General features: G+C 40.4%; 1 protein-coding gene across 3 annotated transcripts in view; it reads left to right on the top strand.

Moving 5' to 3' along the window:
• Positions 1 to 17,997, top strand: part of TMEM132B (transmembrane protein 132B) — a 301,506-nt gene that overhangs the window by 274,780 nt on the left and 8,729 nt on the right. For all 3 annotated transcript variants that reach the window (XM_014518020.2, XM_014518014.2, XM_025197775.1), the window contains one exon: positions 10,695 to 10,900. In XM_014518020.2, coding sequence (XP_014373506.1) covers positions 10,695 to 10,900 — 206 coding nt within the window. The remainder of the gene's footprint in view (positions 1 to 10,694; positions 10,901 to 17,997) is intronic.

The following is a 17,997-nucleotide window of genomic DNA, read 5'->3' as shown; positions in this document are numbered from 1 at the left end:
TTCAGCAGGGGGGAGGGATGGAAAATCTTGTTCAGGAAAATCCTGAAGCCTGCAAGACATGACATAGGCCCCCTCTACACATGCAGGTAAAGGCTGCAATGAGATCTAATGCACAATCTGCACAATTTTGTGCAGCCTGCCGTGCCACGTGCGTGGCAAGAAGCATGATTGTGGGATTGTGCATTAGATCCCATCACACCTTCTTTGCCAGTGCAGGGAGAGCCAGATCCTGGGCTCCCAGACCGCCTCTGCTGACAGAGCTCCCAGCTGTGGGGACCACATGCAGCCAGGGCTGAGTCCCACAGCTGATGGTATTCTCGGTCCTTGGTGTGCCCTACCAAAAGTCCCATCAGCTGCAGCACTCTTAGCCCTGGCTTCACGTGTGGCGCAGCCAGGATCAAGAGTCTCATAAGCTGTGGGACTTTCCAGCCCAGCAGCTGTGAGGTGCTGCTGCAATCTCCCAGCCTCAGTGGTGCATTGTACTTGGCTGGGAGATCGCAGCAGCTGTAGTCTCCCAGGCATAGACTCCCTACACATGCAAACGAAAGCTGGATAGAAACCAGCTATAAAGTTCTTACATATTTTCAAGCAATAATTTTATGGCTAGTTGGACCTTTTTAAGGCCCCTTAGTTAATTTGCATGTGCAGCCAAATTTAAATTTATTGCACAATTCACAAGTTAATTGCACAATAGATATAATGTGTAAGGGGGCCACAGATACAAAATGCATTTGAAACAGGCCGGGTATCTGTTCTCAGATACATGGAAGTTGTATCAGTGGAAGTTGCATCCCGGCTCAGGGTGTGATGGCAGAAGCTAGCACAGTATCTTCTAATAGTTTTTGGTGTCTTTCATCCTAATAGGCCTGGCTGCACAACTATACACATTTTTTCCTATGCTGCACTATTGTAGGGTGAAGACCTCGGCTTGCATATTAGCATAGCTACCTTACACAGGACAGGAAGCAAAGGAAAATGTAACATCCGATTAAAACTGCATGGAGCAAATTAGCGTGCTCTAGACTCTTCCTGGCTACTACTGGACAATTCAGCAGCTGGGGGAAACCCAGTATATCAGAAGACAGAGTTGCATGCTTAGAAATACCTATGTAGTGTCCTTGAGTAGAACCATTAGTTATCCATGTCCAAGTCCGGTTCAAAATGAGGGCCTGATTCTTCATATGCATGGGGATACTTAAGCATGTGTTAAATAAGCCTGTTCTTGTGACCCAGTGAAGTGTAGCCCTAAAGTCACACTTTTATTCAACCATATGCTTAAGTGGTTTCTCGGAGGACTTAGTTTTGCTGATTAACTGTCAAAAACAAGAGAACTCCCTTCTCCAGCTACAAGGGCAAAGCTTTCTCTTTGAACTTGACTTTTTGTGGGCCAGAGAAAGATTACCTTCTGCAGAGATTTCAGTGAGGATAAAGGACAGGGCAGTCTCTGACAATGGGATGTCCTCTGCCTTCTTGTTTTCCAAGTTACTTTTTAGTCGCAGTCTATGCTCAAAAGCATCGTTTAGTAAGGGCTTTTAAAAAAATATTTTTTATTTCTTTTCCCCTAGGTATTTTAGAATATTTTTACTTGCTCTTAAACAAATCGTCAAGGATTTGGGGCTTGCTTTAGAAGAGCTCCGTTCCTTCCTCTCACAGAATCCATCCATCATGCTAATCTGCTGTACTTTCCAGAATTAACCCAAAGAAGCTGAAAAAGCAGCTCCAAAACTGCTGAGACTGATTGAATGTCCAGCCCAGTCCAGGTATTATGTCTGGAGGCTCGCAAAGTCTTCTGAGTTAACCAGCGTGACGGAGAACTGAGTGCACCTTTGCAAATTCTCACTGATTGTTCATTAATATTAATCTAAACCTAGGCCAGTGCCCATTATCCCGGGAATGTGCATGATTAAAAGTGTGGTTCAACAGCCCTCACTTATGTAGCATGCTGGTATTTCATTGAAGCCCATGGGACTACTCTAGTAAGTAAGCAGCACTCACATTAGGAGTTGCAGCATTGGGCCCTGTGCAAATTCTGACTTTTTTTTAAAAAGGTCTCAAACATGTCCTCATTTGTGCACTTGACAGTTGTTTCTGCTCGCTACCTAATACAAATGCCATTTAGAGCAGGGGTGGGCAATTATTTTGGGCGGAAGGCCGCTTACTGAGTTTTGGCAAGCCACTGAGGGCTGCATGACAGGCAACCAGGGGCAGATAAATATTAATTTTCTAAATTTTTTAGGGGCCCTGCGGGCCAGATAGAATGGCCTGGCGGGCTGGCCCGTGGGCTGCATTTTGCCCTCCCCTGGTGTAGAGGAATCTTACAGCATCCTGGCTAGAAAATCAGACCTCATTATACATTCAGTTCTGGGGAACAGTCCTGAAAATCCAGCTCTGACTTTATGGGGTAACCACAAATGTAAGTGCCTGCAGTTAGTGGAAAAAAAATAGCAATCACTCAGAGTAAAAGGAAACCGTTTGATCTGGTAATATTGCTGCCCTGGTGGCTTTCTTAGTCCGTTCTTTCTTGTTTAGGCAGCATCCCTTCCTTTAACTGACAAAGTACTTTACTTTCTCTTGTTGCAAAAGCATTTGGTGTTTGAAATAAGAACACAAAGCAATTTAAGGAGAATGGTAACTAGAGGAATATGTTTTAAGCTTTGATTTGAAGTGGAATAACTTGTCAAGCACAAAACTCTCATGGTGAAGAATCCTTCCAGAAAAAGCTACGTGCCCAGCCTCTGGGATGGCAAACAATAGGAATGCAGACACAACACAAATGGAATGGAGATTTTACATAGGCTGTTTACTGAGGCAAAATGGAAATACAGAATCCAAAGAACCTTAAACACCAGTCAGGAGGATATTAGGTTGAAGGCATATCAGAAAGCAGAGAAGTCAATGACTGCATGTAAAGACCTGAGTAACATGAGAAGAATGTTAACAGTGAAAGACCAACTGACCAGCAGAATTCAAAGTAAGATGTAATTTGGCTAGCTCCAAAGTTGGCAGACCGGCAAAAGACGGTTACAATAGTCCAGCCGGGAAATTATCCACACAGCAGTAACAAATATACATCAACAACAATTAGCTAGAACTAATTCACTTAGGCTACTAGCTGCTTCTGTATAACTTATAGAGTTTGATTTGCTCTGACTGGCAAACCAATCATGTAGGGGGGCCTGTAGAGGGACCCAGGCTGAACAGCTACATTGGGATGGGGCGTATGCTCAGCAGATGTCTCACTCTCTTATTTTCAAATCTTGCCTGCCACAACTTGGTGTAACCATAAGAAAGGTATTAGGAGGTGGGATCTGGTTGGGGAGAGTGATGGGTGAGACCAGTGTGAGTCACACCATCTGTCGATCTTCTGTGGGGCTCCACCTCCCCTACACTCCTCCTCTTTCCACTCAGGTGTTTCTGGTAATGCTTGATGTGGACACCTAGCTGTAGTGGGCATCTGGCCTCGTTGTTCAAGCCAAGGAATCTGTAACAGAAAGAAAACCGTGTTCCCGGATTCAGTGTCTCTTGGCTGCGCCCTCCAAGCTCCGCTGAAGTTTTGGGTCAGCAATGTATGGCCTGCATAAAGAAATACATAAACTAACTAACTTAACTTAAATAGCAATATCCAAGCCTGCTTTAGGCCTTTCCTTGGCTGGGTGGGCAGTGTGTCTTGGTCGCCTTCCCTCAGCCAGCCCAAACTCTTCAGGGTTTGCTCTGTGCCCAAGTTTAGTCAAAGTGAGCTGGTCCATCCTGGGCTGAAGCCTTTCGGTAAGGTGGGGCCAGGGCATCATGAACCCCAGAGTAGGTCCTAAAGGTACCTGACCTCTTATAGTAGAATGATAGTCAGGAACCCTTCCTGAGAACTGTGCTGATCCAGGTCTTTGGCCCTCAGTTTTCTGTCTCTGGAGAGGAATGCAATGAGCCAGCATTGCCTGTGCATCCATTTCCCCATCCTGGGGTTGGTGCATTCTTAGGTAAGGGACTGTGGGTTGGTCTGAACCAATCCAGACCCCTGTTTGCTCCCACATGTCCTGCCGCTGCTGACAGGCACTGAGAGCCCCAGATGGGCTCATTAGCTCCTACACCTGTTGCCTCTGGGTCCTAGGTGACGTCTTCTGTGCCGGCCACCTGCCTTCTTCCTAAGCTGTGGCCCAAGACCATGTGGGGCTGGGGTTCTGACCCCATTCTGGGAGCTGAGTCTGAGGAGTGATTCCCTCAGAAGTGGCAACGGAGAGGAACTGTGGTGTGAATTCTTTCCTAGGCTTTCCTAACGCTTATCACATTCCTGGAATTCTTTACCAGGAGAGCCCCTGAGGAAGTCCACTGCACTTTAAACCTGCCTTTCCCAGGTGGGACCTGCAGTTGAAGGTGGAAATGCTAAAAAGGTTCCAAAGAGGATGGAGCTGGACTGTTCTCAGTGGGGGCAGATGACAGAACAAGGAGCAATGGGCTCAAGTTGCAGCAAGGGAAGTTTAGGTTCGATATTAGGAAATACTTTCTCACTAGGAGGGTCTGGAACAGGTTACCCTGAGAGGTGGTGGACTCTCCATCCTCTGAGGCTTTTAAGATCCAGCTAGACAAAGCTTTGGCTGGGATGATCTAGGTGGGGATGGTCCTGCTTTGAGCAGGGGCTTGGACTAAATGATCTCCTGATGTCTCTTCCAACCCTCCTATGATTCTGTTTTATTTATGGGTTATGGGCAGCACTGTTTGAAATTCAGAATTTCCATTTCATGGAAGATTTTGATATAATTCACTATAAGATGGTTTGGGATGCAATTCTATGACTTTGAAATCTGCCAAATTCTAAAAGTGGGTGGTTTCAGAAAGAATTGTTTGGAAATCTTCTTTTAAGAAGTGGGAAATATTTTGGAATTTTGAAATGTTGCTTAAAATTGAATTGTATGGTTTTAATTTTTATATTTTCATTACTTTTTTGAGAAGGCAGTAGTATTAATATGCGCTGGTACTTCTAGTGTCAGGGAATAGTCTCTTTTTGAAATTATTAAGAGCAACTGCCAATTAGAGCAATGGTTGATCTTTTTTTTGCCAAAAGTACCTGCTGTTTCAGTTGCTATGAATAATCGTGAATAAGTATCTGCTTCTGCTTTAAAAATAAACTAAATATTTAAATTATTATAGTATGCCTGGACACCAGAGTGTATAGTGTATGCTAATGTGGCTAGAAACGAAACGGACAAATGAAAACAAAACTCAAAGTGAATGTCTGAAAAAGTTTTGACAAAAGTTTTTGTTATATGTGTTAAAGCCATTCCTAAATAAATGACTCTAGCCACAAGTGTGGGAGAGAGTGCTGCCAGACTGACGAAGTAAACTTATACTTGTATTAGCATTAGCTGATTCAAAAGAAATTAATTTAAGATTCACAAGTGTGGATTCAACACATTCATATATCCCACCAGTTTCTGCCCAGCTCTGGCTGTGGGTGCATAGGGCTGTTCAGAAGGGGGATCAAGAGGTGCCATGACTCAGGGAAGAATGGGAGTTGGTCAAGCCATAGAGGAGGTGCAGAAATTCAGAGGGCTCCTCTGCACCCTCCCTTTGGTGAATGGAGGTGAGGGGTGGGGGAAAAGATTCCTTCTCTCTTTCCTCCAGCTGATTCCCAAACTCTTAATCAAAGTCCTTTGGCTCAAAGGGTTTATTTTAGTTACTGCTTGCTAATACAAACATATAATACTAATATTAAAAAAGCACAATCAACCAAGCCAGAAACAGCTTAATATAACTGCCAGGGTCATGCAGAAAGGAGGCATTGCACAGAAACAAATCATGCAACATAATGTGTTTGAAGTAGCTCAATGAGTTCTTCCTAATGGGCTAACAAGACAATCCCAGGGACAATACTGCAGAAAAGGTGGTTAAGCCTGGCATTCAGAAAATATCACAAGATTACAGCTTTAAGATTATTACACGATTGAGTCATTTATTCTATTCTCCATTCACGTTAAAATCCCATTACTATTGTTCTTTTTATAGCCTCAGTTACAATAACGAGGTTTTGCATCCCTCACACATTCATCGGAAAGCAATAGCATACACTGCTCCTCTGACCTTTCATACAAGTCTGAAATTTGCTTGGTCAGTCATTCCTGTCCTCTTTTACAGTATCCACATGGTTGAACTGAACTACTTTACAGAATAGTTAAAAGGTGCAACCCTATCACATTCTGTTCTCTTGGTCATACAGCAGAGGTCAGGGGGATGCTGGTGTCTCGGTCAGTAATTGTAATAAACTCTTGTTTTCTTGTTTAGCGACAAAGGATACAAACAGGGATGCGTTTGTCCCAGCAATCCCACCAGTAATCCCATGGTTATGTACCCTGGGTAAAACACTCATTCAATAAGCTAGCACAGGCACTATTTAAATTCCAAGTAAGTCCTATTTTGAGAGTAAGCCTCAGAGGGAGTGTAAGTAGTTACTGCATATTTAGTTTAGTACTTCCTTAATGAAGTACTAAACTTCCTTTAGTACTTCCTTAATGAAGTACTAACTAAATGTGTGGTAACTACAATTACCGCACAGTAGCACCAGTGCATGGTTGTTTTGTGACACTTCCTGCTCAGTAGCCTAATAACACTGCACAGTAGTGTATTAGCATAGTTTTTGACTGGCATGCTACTGCACACTGTTCTTAGGCTACTGCACAGTAATTGTCTCATAGACGTGCCCACTGGTCATAAGTGGTTCGTGGCACAGAAGTGAATTTTATGCCATGACTGCAATCAAGTTAGCTACTTGATTGTGCTCATACCATTTGTTCATGGGAGTACCTCCACTGGGTATCTCCAGCATGGCCTAGTGCAGGAGTGGGCAGTAATTTCGGCTGGAGGGCCGCTTAATGAGTTTTGCTGAGCTGTTGAGGGTTGCAAGGGTAGCCCTGCCCCTTGACAGATACCCTTCCCTCTGGTCATCATCTTGGGACCTGACCTTTGCCACTGGAAGTCCCTCCCCTTGCTCCCAGAAATACTTCTTTTTTGGGGGGGAGGAGGGAAGGGAAGGAGTTTGTCATCTTGGAACCAGAAAAATAATCATATACTAAAAATCAAACATCTACTATAACATATTGTAATTTCATTTCAAAAATATTTTTTGTCCTGATTTATCTATATACACTTTGTATAGTGTATTTAGATGCAATTATATAATAGCTCAAAATAAAGTCTTACTCTTGTATATTGTCTGTTGGGGATAGGGGGACGTATGTGGGAGGGTGTGTGGTGTGTAGGTGGAGAGTGGGTGTGTGCGTGTGCTGGGGCATGGGAGATGTGGGGTGTGAGTATAGTAGGGGGTGGTGGGGTATGGTGTTTGTGCAGGGTGGGGGTGTATGTGTGTATGGGAAGGGGTATGAGGGTGTGGGTGTAGGTGTGTGTATGGTGGAGGGGCTCTGCAGGCAAGATGGTATTGTCTGGTGGGCCACATCTGGCCATATTTAGCCCACCCCTAGCCTAGTGGCTACAGAACTGGAGTACAACAGATGAGACCTGGTTCTGTTCCCAGTCCTCCTCTGGGCACTGCAAGCTCTCTTCAGGGCTTCAGCATTCAGAAGTCTGCATGTGTGGCTCTGGGTAAATTTCCGACAGATGTTCAGTTTCTCCAGGGAGTGCCATGGCTCTCTCAGGAGAAACCACAAGTATGCAGATGTTCATAATTTTTCTCCCAGAGTAAAAGTGGCCACGCTGGGAGAAAATTAGCTAGGAAACAACCCAAGTGAAGTGGCTCCTGGGAGAATCTCTGTAAGGAGACTGAATGTCTGTGCAGGCAGTCTACCAGGAGAACAAACCTGGGAGAATTCTTCCAGATTATTTGAATGCATGGGAACGCTTTGTGAATTTGAGCCTGGGGTCCATTTTAAGATCCTTATCAAATACTGTGATTTTTAAAAAATATTCTCTTACTTTCTAACTACTGGAATAGGAGGGAAATCTCCAAAACCACTTTGGAAAAAAGTCATTGCTTTACTTTCTATATATAACATTCACATATAATATTGTAAAATCCAATTCCCCGCCCTCCCCTTGAGAGATAAACATTAATTACAGCACTTTTCCAAAGAGGATGTAGAAAGCACTTACCTTGTTGGTCACAGCATTGCTAAATAATTACCAGCCTGTAGATATGAATTCAGTAACGCAATAACATTATAGGAAGGATAATGCCAAATGGTGATTTATTATATTTAAAGATAGCTTTTTATTCCTTTGAGGCATGCATTTGAAAATAATAGACTATATTTTCTCTTGGCATAGTTTGATTGTCATGCAGTGGCATTAGTAGCAGAGAACATGGTCCAGTATTTCTATCATTTTTTTCCTCCTCTCTGTCCAGCCAATTTGTTACCAGCATTTGAGTGTTTTCATATATGAACCTGCATGAGCTTGCTGTCCTTTACCCTAGATGTTGCTTTTTAACAAAATTGTCTATATAGCTTGCAAAGTACTGTGGGTTCCTTTGGGATAAAAGATTTTTATGAGTAGTTTCATTGTTCTGCATCTGCTAGCTCAGCAGTATCTAACAATTTCTTAGCAACAGAAGACTATATTTTCGAGTGCAAGAGAAAACCTGAAGAATATTGCACACTGTGTTATCACCGTTTTAAAGTAGAAAACCCCCTTTGTGTTAAAATGACATGCTAAAATCTCTTATGGTGGATTCTTTGAGTGCCCCTTTTCCTTCATGCTACATATGCACAGTGTCCACTAATGTCAGCAAGGATATTGTACATATTTGGAGGGCAAAAATTAACCTGGGTGAAATTCTACCTCATGCAAATTCAATGATTCAGGGATTTCATGAAGGGAAGATTTCTCCCCAGCTTCCTTTCTGTCTTGTGTTGCTGCAAAACGTATCATTTGCCACAAAGACATGCCAGTAAGAGACCAATGCCTATTTACTGGTCCCAATTACCTGATGTGGGCTGCGGCTACTAATTATTATCACCACAGTCATGTGGCAGAGGTTCAGCACACACTGACTCCACTGGCTACTGTTGCATCTTTCTTTCTTTTTTCTTCTTGAAAAGCCATGTGCAAATTTATTATTTTTTGGATCCCAGTCAGGATCCAGGTTCAAGCTCAACAGATATTGGGTAGAACAATGGCTTTAGCATCAGATTGCTTGCCATCTGAGTTATATGTGTGACCGGGTCTGGTTTGCAAGCCAGGGCCTTGATTCTGCTCTTGGGTTAGTTCCTGTGGATCCTCAAGCCAAAAGAGCTGTATGTGGGTAGAGAGTACTTACTCCTATCAGTCCAGATGAAGAAAGACTTATGTTACTAATAGATTCTATACAATACTGATTTTGAAATTATACTGTTGTAACTCATGCCCTAGGAGATTGCATTAGTCCTGTGTATATTTGGGAAAAAAATCCTGCTTAGAGCTTGTCTTTACACTGAAATTCTGAATGCATACTGTGACCCACACTAGAAGACATTTATTTATGAGCTTTATTCATATAAAAAAAGAAGGATTCTGTTTTATGATCCTGTGAAAGTCTCTTTCTTACTAACACACAGCTTCATTTTTTTTCCTGGATGTTTAAGCTGTAAACATAAAATTTAATGCACATGACATTTGATTCATGCAGAATTAAATTTTTCCTAGTATAAAAGCCTGATGTAGGTTATGTAGCAGCGTTATATTATTTTTGTCGCTTAAGTCGTGTCCATTGAGGAACGCAGAATTTTCCCCTGGGGTCAGTTGTTCACGGTTTGCTACTAAGTAAAAAAAAAAAAAAAAAAAAAAAAAAAAAAAAAAAAAAAAAAAAAAAAAAAAAAAAAAAAAAAAAAAAAAAAAAAAAAAAAAAAAAAAAAAAAAAAAAAAAAAAAAAAAAAAAAAAAAAAAAAAAAAAAAAAAAAAAAAAAAAAAAAAAAAAAAAAAAAAAAAAAAAAAAAAAAAAAAAAAAAAAAAAAAAAAAAAAAAAAAAAAAAAAAAAAAAAAAAAAAAAAAAAAAAAAAAAAAAAAAAAAAAAAAAAAAAAAAAAAAAAAAAAAAAAAAAAAAAAAAAAAAAAAAAAAAAAAAAAAAAAAAAAAAAAAAAAAAAAAAAAAAAAAAAAAAAAAAAAAAAAAAAAAAAAAAAAAAAAAAAAAAAAAAAAAAAAAAAAAAAAAAAAAAAAAAAAAAAAAAAAAAAAAAAAAAAAAAAAAAAAAAAAAAAAAAAAAAAAAAAAAAAAAAAAAAAAAAAAAAAAAAAAAAAAAAAAAAAAAAAAAAAAAAAAAAAAAAAAAAAAAAAAAAAAAAAAAAAAAAAAAAAAAAAAAAAAAAAAAAAAAAAAAAAAAAAAAAAAAAAAAAAAAAAAAAAAAAAAAAAAAAAAAAAAAAAAAAAAAAAAAAAAAAAAAAAAAAAAAAAAAAAAAAAAAAAAAAAAAAAAAAAAAAAAAAAAAAAAAAAAAAAAAAAAAAAAAAAAAAAAAAAAAAAAAAAAAAAAAAAAAAAAAAAAAAAAAAAAAAAAAAAAAAAAAAAAAAAAAAAAAAAAAAAAAAAAAAAAAAAAAAAAAAAAAAAAAAAAAAAAAAAAAAAAAAAAAAAAAAAAAAAAAAAAAAAAAAAAAAAAAAAAAAAAAAAGAAAAGAAACCCCACAAAATATGGTACGCATAATTCACATGATGTGCTATATCGTTCCCTTCTGCTCCTCCTTGACCTTTTATCCATTTTTTTAAATTAATCTTGTTGCTGTCTTTAAGGTTTCTGACAGATGCGACTCCATCTTCGTTAATGGCAAGGAGATGAAAAGTAAAGTGGATACCATTGTTAACTTCACTTACCAGCATTTTACTACCCAGCTAGAAGTGACAGTGTGGGTTCCACGGCTTCCTCTGCAGATAGAGATCTCAGATACAGAGCTCAGCCAGATCAAAGGCTGGAGGATACCAGTCAGCTCCAATAAAAGGTAGGAGGGCAGTAATTCCAGGACCTAAATGCATGCACTTGGCTTGGGATTCGATAATGCAGTACATTCATTTACGGGTTATTTTTCCTAATCCAGAACCTTTTGTTTTCAAATAAATTGTAGTGCCTGCCTTGACCTTAATTCTAACACTCAGGGCAATGACAAATGTCGGCAAAATACTGTCCTCAGTTGTATCCTGTGAAACTCAGTGGAATTAACGGACGCGATTGGTGTATAAGTGAAGTCCACATCTCTCTATATGGCTTTTACTTGCTGTGCCCCATCTAAGTGAAAGCTGGCTTCATGCCTACTCTGACGAAAGAAAGCGGACCTAACCATCAGACATACAACAATAAGTACGTTGAACGGAGCACTTGGAGACACAGGATTAAACACAGGCACATTAGGAAAGATGCACATCCGAGTAGAGGGCTGGGTATCTAAAATACTTGAGTTCTAATCTAAGATCCAAATCCCCGAGTCCGGGTTTGATTCTTGTTGTGTTAAATCACTTGCAATACTGGCCTCAGCTTCTCCACCTATAAAATCAGGTAGTATTTATGTATTTCACAGTCGTGTTGCAAAAATGATTTATAGTCTACCTCTACATGCAATGAATAGCACCTTACTCCTAGTTATCCATTTGCAATTAATAACACATTACTGGATGGCTGTGTTGAAAGTATTGCATAGAAAAAACCCAAGAGTTGGCCATCCAGATACGGACATTTACCTGCATACTTCATTGTAGTGGCAAAATTCTGAATGCGGTTATGCGTATGGACAATATTTCACCCGTGGAAGCTTAGCTCCTTGCTCATTTGTCCTTATGTTTGACGTGCATGCAGCTCAGTAAGGCTTTTTATATCGTTTACATGAAATTCTGAAGTGAAGGTGGCATTTTCCATTAGATTCCCCTCTCGGTCTCTTTTTGCCTAAAGAACACAAGTGCAGTTTCTTTAACCTTTTTGAATATAGATGAGGTTCTTATTTCTGTGGATTATTTCAGTCGACCTCTGCTGCCTCCTTTCTCCATTACTGTAATACAGTAAAAGGCTCCCATAATAGACTCGCCCAATATCTCCTTATTTTGCTTGAGCCAGAATCAGTTATTTCTAAATTCATAACAAGCAGCTGTATTGCACTTTGCATGATCTTGTTCCTCTCGCTTTGTCCCATTAGTCTGGCTGATTTGTTAGATTTGGTTTTTTTTACCATTGAGATCAGCCAATTCAGAATATGTTCTCAAAAGCCATTTGCGGTGACTTACAACTTCATCCACGCTTGTGTCCAACGTACTGACTTATTGTAGCGGCATGCACCATGAAGCACCATCATTACTAACATGCTGATAATGCATAGATCCAAAATTCTCTCTCAAATCACCAGCTATATCAACACAAAGATGGAGCTACCTGAGCATATGTAAAATCTTGCAGGTGAAAAAGGGGTAAGCTGAATGATCATTAAAGCAGCAGGACCTTTGAAGATGCATCAAGCTGTGTACAAGCGGGTTCTACAGCTGAGCTCAAAGAAGCATTACTTAGCTGATCTGACTGAGGCAAGAAAGCTTTGAGGTTTCATAAAATACTATCTTCTGATAAAGAGACTGCTGGTGGAATAGTGGAGGAGGAAAAAGGCTTCTTGAGGTTTTTTTTTCTCCTTTCTCACCCTTCTCAGAGCACCCATGCTGCAATGGCCACAGTTTATACCAGTAGCTAGATTAAAAACTTCTAGGAATATGACTGTGTTGGTGAATTTGAGACGTTGAGAAATATTCTGAAAGAGCATGGCATGACACCAGATCAGATTTGTAATGCAAAGGAAAAAGAGTTTCTTTCAACAGCATACCATGCTGCTGAAACACCACCACAGCTCCAATGAAAGGGGCTTCTGTTGGCGTCGCTCAGGAAGAGCCTAAAGGAACTTACCAGCAAAGGTTGATAATGAGGGGCAGTGGGATGTCTTTCCTAGCCTGTCTGACAAATGAGCTCAATAGAAGAGGACTGACAATCAATCTTTGGTCTGGGCTAGAACCAGGGTCTGCACCCCTTGGTCTGTACACCAGATGCACCCCGCAGAGCCATGTCATTTGGCCCGTGGGGCTCCCCGAAGGTCTGGAAGTTGGGCGGCAGAGGAGCAGTGGCAGCACTAATGGCTGTTCCTTTGTTGCCAAATATCCAGACCCATGGAGAGCCAGCCCTACAGGCTTGATAACATGGCCCTGTACACCACATCATATCAGTGTGCGGCCACACATGGGTGCATGGGGTCAGGCCGGTCTGATCACACCCGCAGACTGACCCCATATGCGAACTCTATGCAGAATCCAGCCTGTGGACTGACCCCATGCCACTTATCTGGTTCGCGGGGCCAGAAAGCTGGGTGTGAATGATGTACAAAATCCTCCAGGATGTGTCAAAAGGATAGATAATGGAGATCTGACATAAGAGAAACTTTCCTGCATTTCAGTGATAAAGTTACTCTTTGTGGAGAAAGAAAATGTGCTAGATGATGAACAAATTGCACTGGTGCCAGCTGCCAAATGAGTCCCAGAGTCACTTAAGAACTTCCATTTGCTTTAGCAGTCCGCAGAGACACTTTAATGCCTGCTTAAGGCCTGACGCTGCAGTCCTTCCATAGGCACAAATTCCACTAGAGCCAACGGGGATTTTGCTTGAGTAAATGGCTGCAGGATTACGCTGCTGATATGTATTATTGGAGCAAACTTTCAGCACCAGGCATGGTGAGTGAGACATTCACCTGTGGTTAACAATCATGGACGTTTTGACTTGAAAGCCATCACGCATAGCACTGGAAAATTTACCCCCCAGTGTCTAGTTGTGATTTATTGGGCCAGCTGAAATAAAGATAATGGTCTGAGAGCCTGCACTGTTTGCAAGCTGGCAAACGATCCGAGTTCACTGCCGCTCAAATTACATCTGAACCATTGGCACATCTTTAGCAAGCACTTTGCTATGAAAGGTGGAAGGAAAAAAAAAGTGTGGACGCAGTATTGCTACACAAAAATGCAGCTGGTTGTTTATGGCGGTGTGTGTCAATAGTTTATGCATGTGTGGCTGCGAAAGATTTGGAGTAGAAATAAACTATCCCCGGGTTTATGAAACATTAATTTGTTCTTTTTTATTCTTTTTTTGGTGTATTTTAAATCAATAGGTAATTTAGCAGGAGCTTTGCTAGCTTTGACATTTGCTGTGTACATAAGCTTTAAAGTTTTTCTTTTTTATTTTGCAGTATTATATTCGATTTTTAATAGTTTTTTTGCTCAGAGATTTTTCAATTTTATATTTGTTGTTTAGTTCCTTCCCCATATTTAAGAACCTCCCAAGTATTTATAGGTTTAAATTCACGACACCCTTTTGAAGTAGGAAAGTTTTGCTCCTGTTTGATAAAAGGAAAACTTAGAAGCAGAGCGGTTAGGCACAAATCCTGAATTCTTTCCTCATTTTGGATTGGAAATGGCAATGTTTCATTCAGTCTGTACTGATGAAACTCCCTGATTTTGCTAGAGGGACTGAATGAAAACTTACTGAAGAATTCAGGATTTGGGTCAGTCCTAACAAGGAGAGAATAAAATGCAGCTTCTGTAGCTAAAAAAAAAAAAAAAAAAAGAGAACAAAAAAAAAAAAAAAAAGAGAGAACAACACCCCCCTCCCTCCCCCCCCGAAACACGGCTTACCTTACAAATCCCTACATATGGTGAACTTTTGTTTTCATTTTCTGGCAAATTTTGGAGCTATGCATTATCAGCATGTTATAGGAAAGATGCAGAATAATAATTTAACCTATGGTATTTGCTGCTATTAATATGAACAGTCAGCTTCCCCGAATGAAAATCTGCTCTCTGGATAGGTGTATGATCATGGCTAATGTATTGTATGGGGTCCCTGAGCAGCAGCTTGCTAATAGCAAGTCAAATCATGGAATGAATAGTAGAAAAGCCTACCATATCAGCAAATGAGAAGAACATTTTTAAATTAAAATCAAATAATAGAGTGAAGAAAAGGTCCAGGCACAGTCTGATTGTCTAACAAGAACATTTATTTTGATTCTTTATGTGTCTGGAAAATAATGATCTTTTTGAATTTCTTATGTCACCCCCATGCACAGATATTTACATGGAACGAGTCGCTGCAGGTTGCGTTAATAAGAATTGCATGGCCGGTGCCTCACACAAGTTTAAAATATCCCTCTTTAATTTAAATAAATGTTTGCCAACTAGGATAGCACCTTATTTTCATGAGGCGCCCAAGGAGACACAAATCTTAGACCAGTTTTCATTCAGTGAAAGACAATATGCTTCAAGACATTTGATCTAAAGCAGTACCAACTGAACAGTATCCAAGTTAAAAAAAAAAGCAGTGGAATATTGAAGTCTATCAGATCAAAATGAATAGGTTCACAAGATGGTCAGATCAAAACCTGATGACATTCAAACACTGAGAAATGCAAGGTGCTCCACCTCGGGAGGAAAAAACCCACATCATACTTATAGGTACACACGCTAGCACCACGACTGAAACAGACTTGGGGGTCATGACTGACCACAAGATGAACATGAGCCACCAATGCAATGCCACAGCTGGCAAAGCAAATAAAACTCTGGCTTGCATCTACCAATGCATCTCAAGCAAGACCCAAGAAGTCATCCTTCTGCTTTACTCGGCCTTGGTGAGGGCGCAGCTAGAGTACTGCATCCAATTCTGGGCTCCACACTTTAGAAAGGATGTGGAGAAGTTTGAGAGAGTCCAAAGGAGGGCCACGTGCATGGTTAGAGGTCAAGAGAATAGGCCGTATGAGGACAGGCTGAGTGCCATGGGACTCTTCAGCCTGGAGAAGCGAAGGCTCAGGGGTGCCTTGGTGGCAGCCTATAAGTATATAAGGGGTGTGCATTAGGAACTGGGAGAACATCTGTTCACCAGGGCACCCCATGGGAAGACAAGGTCTAATGGTCACAAATTGCTAGAAGCATGAATGCTGCGTGCCCCCGGAGGCTGGGGGGGCGTGGAGGGGGACACGGTGAGCTCCTGCAGGCACAAGCACCTTCTCTGGATACCTTTAAGAAACACTTGGATGCGTAACTTGCTGGGATGATCTGACCCCAGCTGACTTCTTGCCCCTTGGGCAGGGAGCTGGACCCGATGATCTTGTGAAGTCCCTTCCAGCTCTAATGTCTATGATAGAAAGACAGTTTTATACAAAGAAGGTGATATGTGTAAACTACAGGTTATTGTAGCTGATCATTCTTTATACAATATGAACTACTTCTGTCATGTCTACATGGGAACACTCAGGTCAGGTAAGGTGAATTAGCTAAAGTGGATTTAAAATGTGTTCGTTAAAAGCACAGTAAATGCTACTTGAATGGTATATTTTGGAAGTAAACTGGTCTTCCAAAGAAAATGAACTGAAAGTGAATGAGGACCTCTTTACTTTCAGCTAACAACTTCCACACAGAGGTTTTTAATGCGCGTTGGCACACTTCAAACCCACACCCATAGAGCACTTTCACACGTGCTCCGCCCGGGGGGGTGGGAGGCACTTTAATAAGAGTGGCTCTGAGAGTCGCTCAAATTAAAGTGCCACCGTATCTCATGTATCTGCATCCCTGCGCTTCAAAATGGCAGCAGGTGCACTTGCACTAAAGCTCATTCAACAAACTTCAGATAAAGCACCCCCATCACCATTTTGAAGCCGATACACGAGACACAGAGGCTGACTTGAGCAAGATAATTACCATGCTCCAGTAGACTCGATTAATCGAGTTTGCTCTGGCCCACTGTAATTACAGCACATCAGAGCAGCCTCCCAGCATGTCTACAGGCACCCTTAGTTAACTGATTTAACTTCCCATGTAGACAGGCCTTTTGAGATTTTTATAGGGTTTTATTTTCCAGATCAGCGAACGCAACCCACTGCCGTTCTGGCAGAAACAATGGGTTGAGATGTGCCGCAGCTTTTTGTAGTTTTACACAAATCAAATACTCATAGCTTAAAGTTTTGCGCTTCACAGAGATTTTTCTCTCATCCAAGGTGTTGTAAATTGCCTTTAAAAATGAGCGAATTTTCTTTTTTAATGGGTATTTCCCATTCAAAAACCAGCTAAACTGATTTAACTGTTTTTTAAACAGAAAATTTGCATCTGGCCTGAGAACCTGAATGCCTAGTTTCAGTACAATTGAAATTAAAATGGACAAGCTTAAACCACTCATAGAGAAGATATGTAATAGAATAGCTGACAGATCGCTGATTATATCAGTGCTAGCAGGCACCATTATAATAGGCTGCTGTTTTAAGTCTGTTCTCTGGCAAGGGCTTTATCCGTCTGATATGTAAATTAAATGTAATTCTGGCAACCTTGGTGCACTCCAGAAAAGCAAAGATCTTCTAAGTAAGTATGTAAAGCAGCAAGAAATATGGATGAGCAGGATTTGGAGAGATATCCAAAGCACAAGGCTTACTATAACCTCAGAGGTGACCAGGTGGGGGGGTAAAAAATATGAAGCTTATATTCGAGAGGATGTGTCTTAAAAAGAAAATGAGTTCACTGCTTACGGAAGGATTTTAGGCTGCCTAAAACACCTTTAGAAGTTAAGACTCTATAGGGACCATGTAATTTAATGGATTTCAAATATTTTGTTGGGTCCAGGGAGACAAAGTACTGAACTGCTCTGCCTTATTAACTGAAGCCGGGATTTGTGGCTTTGAAGTGGAAATGAATGTCATTTGTTAAAAAAAAAAAAAAAAAAAATAATAAAACACACCTTGAGTTGGCAACTTGAAAGCTTGCTCTGAAAATGCAGGCACATCACTTTCTTTCTTTGCACTGGCATTATGGAGTGCATATATGAAAAAGCCTCAGACATTTAAGTTCAAACATTTATTACCTAATATTCTAAGCTCTGAATCCCACCACTTTTCTCCCGTTCTGACGCTTTGGTGCAACAGAAAAGTTGTACGGTAATAAGGAACTTGGTCTCGAAGAGGAAATGCTCAAGTGCTACCAATAATGGGTTGTAAGAACTCATAAAGTGATGGAGCCCAAGAGTGGAGCCCATGCCTATAGATCCCAAGGA

Source organism: Alligator sinensis, unplaced genomic scaffold (genome assembly GCF_000455745.1).
Source record: "Alligator sinensis unplaced genomic scaffold, ASM45574v1 scaffold628_2, whole genome shotgun sequence".
In the NCBI taxonomy this organism is placed as follows: domain Eukaryota; kingdom Metazoa; phylum Chordata; order Crocodylia; family Alligatoridae; genus Alligator; species Alligator sinensis.
Note: the sequence above shows the minus strand (reverse complement) of the source record. Positions and strands in the feature narration are given on the sequence as shown.